The sequence below is a fragment of the Puntigrus tetrazona genome, chromosome 7 (assembly GCF_018831695.1).
Source record: "Puntigrus tetrazona isolate hp1 chromosome 7, ASM1883169v1, whole genome shotgun sequence".
Classification (NCBI taxonomy): Eukaryota; Metazoa; Chordata; class Actinopteri; order Cypriniformes; family Cyprinidae; genus Puntigrus; species Puntigrus tetrazona.
Genome location: NC_056705.1, coordinates 7,192,430 through 7,201,772, shown reverse-complemented (window position 1 = coordinate 7,201,772; position 9,343 = coordinate 7,192,430). Strand labels below are relative to the sequence as shown.

At 42.3% G+C, this 9,343-nt stretch overlaps 3 protein-coding genes across 4 annotated transcripts; 2 read left to right on the top strand and 1 right to left on the bottom strand.

Moving 5' to 3' along the window:
- Positions 1-3: 3 nt before the first annotated feature.
- On the bottom strand, positions 4-5,230 carry LOC122349304 (sialoadhesin-like). 2 transcript variants are annotated; one of them, XM_043245292.1, is made up of 10 exons: positions 5,122-5,230; positions 3,810-3,845; positions 3,569-3,679; positions 2,697-2,936; positions 2,338-2,610; positions 2,114-2,233; positions 1,562-1,636; positions 1,315-1,395; positions 1,197-1,241; positions 4-1,121 (listed from the first exon to the last, which is right to left on the bottom strand). In XM_043245292.1, exons 1-9 carry the CDS (start codon positions 5,150-5,152, stop codon positions 1,198-1,200), a joined length of 1,011 nt encoding a protein of 336 aa, XP_043101227.1. In that variant the 5' UTR covers positions 5,153-5,230; the 3' UTR covers positions 4-1,121; position 1,197. The 2 variants fall into 2 exon arrangements, with proteins under 2 accessions (XP_043101227.1, XP_043101228.1); XM_043245293.1 differs by lacking the exon at positions 3,810-3,845 and having other exon boundaries at positions 4-1,241; positions 5,122-5,147.
- A 1,976-nt stretch (positions 5,231-7,206) lies between these two features.
- On the top strand, positions 7,207-7,868 carry zgc:110425. Its single transcript, XM_043245134.1, has one exon. The coding sequence runs from the start codon at positions 7,239-7,241 to the stop codon at positions 7,854-7,856; it is 618 nt and encodes a 205-aa protein (XP_043101069.1). The 5' UTR covers positions 7,207-7,238; the 3' UTR covers positions 7,857-7,868.
- A 463-nt stretch (positions 7,869-8,331) lies between these two features.
- LOC122349188 (histone H2A) lies at positions 8,332-8,738 on the top strand. The gene has a single exon (XM_043245132.1). It carries the CDS (start codon positions 8,352-8,354, stop codon positions 8,736-8,738), a length of 387 nt encoding a protein of 128 aa, XP_043101067.1. The 5' UTR covers positions 8,332-8,351.
- Positions 8,739-9,343: the final 605 nt, after the last annotated feature.

Genomic DNA, 9,343 nt, shown 5'->3' with positions numbered 1-9,343 from the left:
GTAATATATATATATATATATATATATATATATATATATATATATATATATATTTTTTTTTTTTTTTTTAATTAAGCTTATAGTTAGGAACAGAGATGAGATATTGTACTACTAAACAGTTGTATTTTTGTAAAATAAAGCCAATTTGCAGAATTGTTTTACTCCTCTGTTATTTATTTCCTGAACTCTTTCCATTTCGTCAGGATGAAGATAAACCGACACATTCGGGCTCAAATAACACTACTTTTAGAGTCTAGATTGTGTTGCCTGCAGCATTAAAGGCTTCTGCATGTGGTTTTCACTCGCTGCACAAACAGGAAGTTCACATTCACCTTTGGTGAACGAAGCAGGAAGGAAAATTCAAAGATACGGGCAAAAGTGATACAGAAACGTCTTCAAGTCGATCAAATAATGCTCAGTGTGTCCACGGTTAAAGAAACCCTGAAACACTTGGAATAAATGAGAAGATTAAGCGGTTTAATCGAGTGAGGTTTGAAGCGTTAACAAGCAGAATCACTGAAGGAAAGAAAACCGACAAGAACTGAAAAAAACACATCTAATAGTCTAATAAAGATTTACTTCTGTCATGTCTATAGATGCAAACAGATCTTTGTTGGACTTTGTGTTGGAAACATACGCATAATGGCAAAAACAAGTGCTAATTACATATTAATTACTCATTAATTACGCAATTTAATTACAAAACAAATAGTCTATACGCTATACTTATTTCTTTTTAAACATGGTCACTTGTTGCATTTAGGAAGAACTGTTCATTATGAAGGTAGTCATCATTCATGACCTGATCGATTAAATTAAATAAGCCTAAAAGAAGTGCGGCTCTGAAACATGTGGTCTATATGAGGACATCTAGTGGACATCGATAGAATAGATTAACACAGGCCCATTGATATTTTCTTATAATATTCATAATTCTGCAATGCATACAAGATATTTAACAGAGTATCAGCAGACCGAACTGCATTTTAAAGTGTCATAAATATTTGCTATAAAACATAATATACAGTGATTTTAATACAATAGTTATAATCAATAATCGAAACAACATGACTGTATGTATCTTTGTATCCCGCCGTTGATGAAAGTCGTGGATCCAGATCCTGAAATGATTCACATAATGTGTTTATCTCTGTGATCGCGTTCATTTGTGGCGTTTTGCACTGTTTCTGGTTTACCTTAAAAGCTCAGTTTGGAGTAGATATGGTCATAACACTCCTCTCCTAAAAGACGACAAGTTTATCATATGTTTCATGCATGCGTCTTAATGTGTCACTAAAAGGGTTGCAGTCGTACCTTTATTTTTCTTCTTCGTTTCCTCCATCGATTTCATATTCACCTCAACGTAGTTCGTGCGCGAAGTCCCATTTACAGTGCCTGCGTAAAAAAAACAAAAACATAAGACATTTTCTTCTCTTTTTCTGCCGAGTTCGTGCCATGCGCGCCACCGCCACACCTTCCTACTTTATCGTTCGATTAAAAAAAAGCAAAGATCGTTGCAATGACTGTAAAGACATGGCGAGTGTTTCTGAAAGGCACTGACCGGAGCCGGACGGCGTCGGTGTCTGGCTGATGGTCGGCGGACGGCGGTCCGGAGACGGAGACAGAGATCTTCCACCTACACTCAGACACAGAGACGCTTCAGGGACGATGCACAGTGTCTCGGTGTGTGACCCTGGAGCGCAAAACCAGTCTCAAGTCGCCGGGATGTATTCGTAGCAGCAGCCAAAAATACACAGCGTGGGTCAAAATGATTGCATTTACGCTAAAAATAATTAGCATATTAAGTAACGATCGTGTTCCATAAAGCTATTTTGTTCAGTAAATATATTAAAACGTCATTTTATGCATTGAAGGGCTCAATATTTAGATTGTTTTGCACCCTCAGATTCTAGATTTTCTAACGCTCCGCCGAATCACATCCTAGCAAACTATACATCAGTGAAAAAAGCTGCACGATGAAATGCATAAACCTCCATTTGGAAAAAAAACGACTCGTGACTGGTTTCGCGGTTTTCGGGGTCACAAATGCTTCCAGAGATCTTTATAGTCTATAGATCCGTATAAACGGTCTGAAGGATTTGAAGAGGTCAACCTTTGTTGCGTCTGCAGCAGAAAAGCAGGGCCAGTATGAAAATGAGCAGAAAGGCGCCGCTGAGTCCTGAAATCACTCCAACGAGCAGGACATTAAACAACGGTTCTCTCATTGAAGGCCCTGGTGTTTCAAAACAAAAGGTCAAGCAGGTCAAATCGATCGAGGGGGTTAAGAAGGCGTTGTAGACATCATGCAGAGCGACAGACAGTGATAAAGTCTCTCACCTGATACGCTCAGTGTAACTTCATCACTGGTGTGTGAGTGTCGGGATCCTCCGATCTCGTGTCCAGCACAGCTGTAGCGACCCGCGTGAGATTCATCAACAGAACCGATTCGGTATTCCGGCGATCGACTCGCGTGAACCGGCGAATCGTCTTTGTTCCAGCTGTACGTCCAGCTGCTGACGTCCGTCTCCCGTAGCTCACATGTGAGAGTGACCGTCTGTCCCCCGAGCGCCCGTCCGTCGGGGTGAACGCGCGCCACGGGCTTCGGTCTCACTGAGGCAGCAGAGAGCAGACGGCGCCGTTAAGGGATGCTGTGCATTTTCATAACTGTGAAGCAAGATGGCGCTGTGAGGACGTACCTCTCACGCTCAGCGTGACTCTTGGGCTTTGTATGGTCTGGTGTAGTACGCCGCAGGCATATTTTCCTCCATTGGAGACTCCCACATCTCTCAGCGTCAGCGTCCGGTCGTCATTAGTCATTGTCTGAAAGTCCTTGTACCAGATGATCTTCCTTTCGGTTAAGCGTCCCTCGCAGCTCAGAGTAACCGTGTCTCCAGCGAACACTGAGCTCTGGGGCTTTATGCTTACTTTGGTTTGATCTGGAAATATTTCACGATGCAACCATGAGTTAATAAGTGGTCATCATCTACCGCTGCTTATAATTTCTCATTAGCCTCAACCTTCATCTTATTATGTCACGATGAGTAACCGTATGGCTGTTTTATGATCTACTTCATTTATTCAGTTACTCAAGTTACTTTATTGTTTCTTATCAGCCAGACATATGTTTCAAAGTGATGTCCATAAGGCATTGACATCTATAATATAACCATATGTGGCTAATTAATGCCATGTATGGATATTAAAGGGTTAATTTGCTCAGAAATGAAAATTAGCCTCTCTTTAGTTCACTAGGTCTATGTGACTTCTTCTTTCAGGTGAATCCGATCCGAGTTATATTAAATAATCCTTAATAAAACATAAATGCATGAAGGCCTCCTGCAGAGCATCCACGCTATTTCGTAAGATACATATCCGTACTTTACTTAACGTCTTGTATACAGCAAACACGCACGATTATACCCTCGGGAAGGTTTAATAAGGTTCAACGAACCTCCGACTGATTCATCCGATTGAAGAAAGTCACATGCATGCTTCGAAGGCGAGTAAAAGTTTTCCTAGTTTCATCTTTAAGCAGTTAATATTCATGTCTAATGCACAGAATGCTTACTGTTGTTGATGTTCATGCTTCTTCCAGACACAGTTGTGATGCTGAAATCTCTGCTGGCCCGAGACGAGCCCTCTTTGTCGAGCTCCGTAATCATCACAGCTCCCGGTGACCCTGTAATATCACACATGAGTATATTGGAGACATTGATTTCACGTGGAGCTCATATCATTGTCCCAATGAGTGACGTGAACATCACGCTTTCGGTGTTAAACGTGCACAGATTTTAAGAAATATAACTCACCTTGAGTTGGTCCAGGGAGCACGTTTAAAATCAGCACTAAAACAAATAAACAAGATGCATTTGAACAGACCTGTTTTGCTTCTAAATAAAATGATATGAATATATTTGCGACCTTTTAAAAGGATTTTCACAAGAGAAGCACGGTACGAATCAATTTCGTTGATTAGCGTGTGAGAGAAATTCGTTTTTTAATAAAAATAACTAGCTACAATGGTATTTTGCCACTGATTATATTGCAGCTGATGTTAGGGCATTGGACAGAATCGCTCTTTCTATCCGTATTCCTTAAAAATCAATTCCTTTCGGATCAGATCTGTTCTTGTAAGCAATAACGCCGATGGTGACCGGAAGGGGAAGTGATGAAAATATCCGCTCTATTGATGCATATTGAAGAGCGCTGGTCTTTTTCTGTGTGCTTCACGTGGGAAGCGGCGTCGCTGTGGCCGGTAACTTGACCGTGAGCGAAGAAAACACGCTCTGTCCAGATCCGAAGACAACACGCTCCTAAAAAGCGCTGAAGATGATGAATCTCACCCGGCGACGTAAGCTGTAATAGACTTGGGTGCACTGAATTGTTAGAAAATATTGCACGCCCGAGGTGGAGATGCGGTCGTTGAGACTTAGGCACGCATATTTTTTATAAGAATTCAGCCGACCCAAGTCTAATAATCTGCTTATGCTACAGTTACCACACCGCTAGACGTCCAGGTGATTTATTTCAAGGCTAAAACGCTACTGAATGGGTTTAGTTTTTCCTCCTTTGCCAATTCCAAACAATTTTAACAGAGATTTGAGATGTCGATAGCAGACTGCTTCAGTTAATAACTACGTTATGAGAGAAAGGGGGAGAAAGAGTAATGAAATAATGAAGGTGTGTGTTCAGTTTTGGCATCACCTCCTTCAATCTGATCCTGATTCAATCATATAAAATAAACTCAACCCTAAACAGATGCAATATATTCGCCAATTATTTATTGATTAAACCATTTAAAGAAAGACAAATCCGCCCCGAATACAGATTAGGCCACCATGGTTTATAGAAATACATTTATAGAAATCCTAAATATCACCAATTCCTTCAATTACTGAATTCAGTGCCAATAAGAAAATGCACCTCATAGCCATTCTGTTCACCAAACAAATAAATAGAGCAAACAATAGTATGAAACAACAGATCGTTTCACCATTATGTTTTATTATGCATAAGCAAAGCATTTTATTAAATACTGAATGGATGAAGAAACACGGGAGAACGCTTCTTCACCCTCCTTATACAGAATAAAGAATGAACGCATGACGAAATGATACTCACAGAGCATTAGAGGAAGTAGACCGAGGTCCATAGTGACCGATTACTGACGTGCCGTCAAACACACAGGCTTTTATAGACTCTACACTTCCTGCGCAAACAGGAAGAAAACCACTGTCACGTCAATTGAGTCTGTGATACATTTTTTGTTGATAATATGGAATATACTTTATTTAGTGAATTAATTTCGTTTCATGTGTTAGAGAAATAAATAATCGTACACATACACACACACACACACACACACACACACACAAACACAGACACACACACACAGGCACACAAACACAGACACACACATGCACACACACACACACACACACACACACACACAAAACACAGACACACACAAAACACAAACACACAGACACACACACACACAGACACACACACACACACACACACACACACACACACACACACACACACACACAGACACACACAGGCACACACAGGCACACACACACAGTGTAATTTGTCAAAAACATGAATATGGTCACTGGTCAGTTTTGTACATAATCTTCAACCACAGCAATGAGTCATTGTTTCTGTATAAATGATGCGAACAAACTCCGACTGTGATTGGTTCAGACTGAATGGGAGGGGATTTATTTTAGTTCTGCATCTAAATCATCTTAAGGCTAACTTTCTGAATCATCATCAGACCGGTCAAATAAGGTAGTGCTGTCAAACTAAATACAGAAGTGTGAAGACGCAAAAGGTTACTAAGAATTTCTCTTTGTGGGTAACTGAATATTGTTTGGTCATCCTATAAGTGCAAAACAAAGAGTGTGAGACGTGCAAGTGGGAGTGATTCATAATCAGCCAACTTTCTGCTCTTTTATGTTTTAGAATAGACTATTAGTTTGTATCTTTACAGTGGAGACCTTTCTGCGTACGAAACATTTCTATGATATTATTCTGTGATAAGCATTGCTGCATGACTCAAAGTAAAACATAAAAAATGATGAAACAATCGATACAGGAATAAATGCGATTAGAAAATACTTGAGAATCGATATTGTGTGACTATATTGAACTTTTAAATTTGCTCGCATCAGTCAAAATCAAATTTAAAATACCCGTTTAAAAATACAGGGCAGATAATATACACAGAGACCATAATCTGATGTTTACTGCATCTCATCGGTGATGCCCTATTTGTGCAATAATGATGTAATTTTTGCACCCTTCAATGGAAAACATAGCACATTAATCATCTGTATTTCCTTAAAAGGCAGCAGCTGAGAAACTAGCATTTCCTAACTATTTCTGAAGCTGCTGTTACTCGTGTCACTACAATAAAGCATTAGTGTGCGAAAAAACTGTGTTTTTACCTCGAATGCAGTGAATGATATTCCTTGTTAATCTGCTTCCGTTCGCGTTATCGCAACAAACGCCTGCACGCAATGATTTTAAAAGTTTTATTCATCGGTTCGTTCAAACAAAGCACAACAACAACATAAATAAATAAATAATCGGCGTAAAAGCCCTTTGTTTTGACGTACGCGATCGGCTGTTGAGTTTGGGATGTAATCGGGGGGTTTGAATCGATAAAGCAGCTAAACGTGGGGAGCAACAGTGACCGGAGATGAAGGACGGACCGGTGTGTCGTGTGCTTCAAGCTGACCGAAACAACGTCTGAATAAAACACTACACGAGCCCCTCCGCGATGTTTCTTTCACTAAAGACACTGTCAAAGTGTTTGTTAAAAACACGGACGACGCAATCAAACATTCACCACTGCTAATGCACAATATTACAATAAAAACACGCGCAACCTCGTCCGTTACCGTGCACACTCCGTGGATTTGATCTCGCTGCGTTTAAATAAACGCTTACTCGTGGCGACCTTCGGTCTATAAATGAAGCCGTGTACCTCTAGTCGATGTTCACGTCGGTTTCTCTCGACTGAATTGCTTTGCAGCTTCGATTTTATTCAAAATACGAAAGGAGAAAACACAAGCACCGCTCGCTCGCGGGGAAGCGCAGGCACCGAGCAGAGCCGGTTGAGTCTACACGGTTCTCATGCTGCGGTTAAGAGCACAGCGCCGCCCAGCAGCGGCTCATTCGTTGTTGTTTACAGTCAGAGTTTGAGTCCGCATCGTCTCGGAGAGATCATGGCAGAAACCGCGCCAGCAGCCGCCGCGACCAAAGCGGCCAAGAAGAAGACCGCAGCTAAACGCAAGAGGACGGGACCGGGCGTCGGAGAGCTCATCGTCAAGGCCGTGTCCGCGTCTAAAGAGAGGAGCGGCGTGTCTCTCGCCGCCCTGAAGAAAGCGCTCGCTGCCGGCGGCTACGACGTGGAGAAGAACAACTCCCGCGTCAAGATCGCCGTTAAGAGCCTGGTGCTGAAAGGCACCCTGGTCCAGACCAAAGGAACCGGCGCCTCCGGCTCTTTCAAGCTGAACAAGAAGCAAGCCGAGACCAAGACGAAGCCCGCGAAGAAAGCCGCTCCTAAAGCCAAGAAGCCCGCAGCCAAGAAACCCGCCGCCAAGAAAGCGGCCGCCGCTAAGAAACCCAAACCCGCCGCAGCGAAGAAGCCCGCCGCTAAGAAGTCCCCGAAGAAGGCCAAGAAACCCGCTGCTAAAAAGGCGACGAAGAGCCCCAAAAAAGCAAAGAAGCCCGCGACCCCCAAGAAAGCAGTCAAGAGCCCTAAGAAGACAAAGGCGGCCAAACCCAAGACCGCGAAACCCAAAGCCGCCAAAGCTAAAAAGACAGCAGCCAAGAAGAAATAAACTGCGTCTTTTTGAAGGTTTTATCAAAACGGCTCTTTTAAGAGCCACCCACTAATTCAAAGAGAGAGAGCATTATTTCTTTGGTTATCAGCCCAGTGATGAGTCCTGGCATATATTAATACGACTTAAATACTGCAAAGTCAAACTTTTAACTATTCTTGAAACCAGGTAAACAATAGATTCGTAAAAGGCAGGTGCGGCACGTTTATTAATAAACAAACAGTAAAGTTCTATATACATAAAATACATATAAAAGCCCTTGAAAGAAACGTAGAAACGTTAAAAATACACACAAAAAGAAGCTAATACTGATTTATTACAATGTAATTTCTGAGAACGAAAGGGGGTTGGGTTTGGAGTATTGAGAGAGGTTCACTGATTGGCTTAAACCGTATTTAGACTCCAGCCAATAGGAGACCGGCACTCTTTCCTTTAAAAGCAGCACAGCAGCCTCCTGTGCCATCATTCTTTCTTTGAAAGCAGTTGTGAGCTACAATGAGCGGAAGAGGTAAAACCGGTGGAAAAGCCCGCGCTAAGGCTAAGACTCGCTCTTCCAGGGCGGGACTGCAGTTCCCCGTCGGTCGTGTTCACAGGCTTCTCCGTAAAGGCAACTACGCCGAGCGCGTCGGTGCCGGTGCTCCGGTTTATCTGGCCGCTGTGCTCGAGTACCTGACCGCTGAGATCCTGGAGTTGGCCGGAAACGCCGCTCGGGACAACAAGAAGACCCGTATCATCCCCCGTCACCTGCAGCTGGCGGTGCGTAACGACGAGGAGCTGAACAAACTCCTGGGCGGAGTGACCATCGCTCAGGGCGGCGTGCTGCCCAACATCCAGGCCGTGCTGCTGCCCAAGAAGACCGAGAAACCCGCCAAGACCAAGTAGACGGAGTGAAGTTTCTTGTCAAACCAAAGGCTCTTTTAAGAGCCACCCATCATTTCCTTAAAGAGCGGTTTCATTTATTCAGTCTGAGTTTGTATAAACTCAGGCGTAAGCCTTCACTTCTAAAGGAAAGAAAAAACAAAACACTTCAATACTTATCCTAAAAAAAAGTCAGTTAAGTTTAATGATTGTTTTGAAAATACGCTCTTGACGTGACCAAATACACTTGCATCTCACTAAATCACTTCAAAAAGTAAATATCGGTGTGAACTATTGACTAATGGGCTCACTTAAAATTGTCTAAATTTACGGAACCCACACAAAACCTCGTTACGCTGACATTTGTAATATAAATGTTACAAGAGGATTTTCTCAAGCTATATGCTCCGTTGTGAATTTGGTAGGTGCTTGATATAAAATAAATGGTGCTTTGAAAAGTCGTTGAATCTGGTGTTCATGAAAGAGTTGGAACACGGAACTCTACACATTCGGGAAAAACAACTACATGATCTGACTTGAAACGTAAAACTTTTCGTTGTTCTATTTTCATTCGACAAAGATAAAAAGAATACAGGCATTTTAGGCGGGAACCACAAACGGTCATCCAC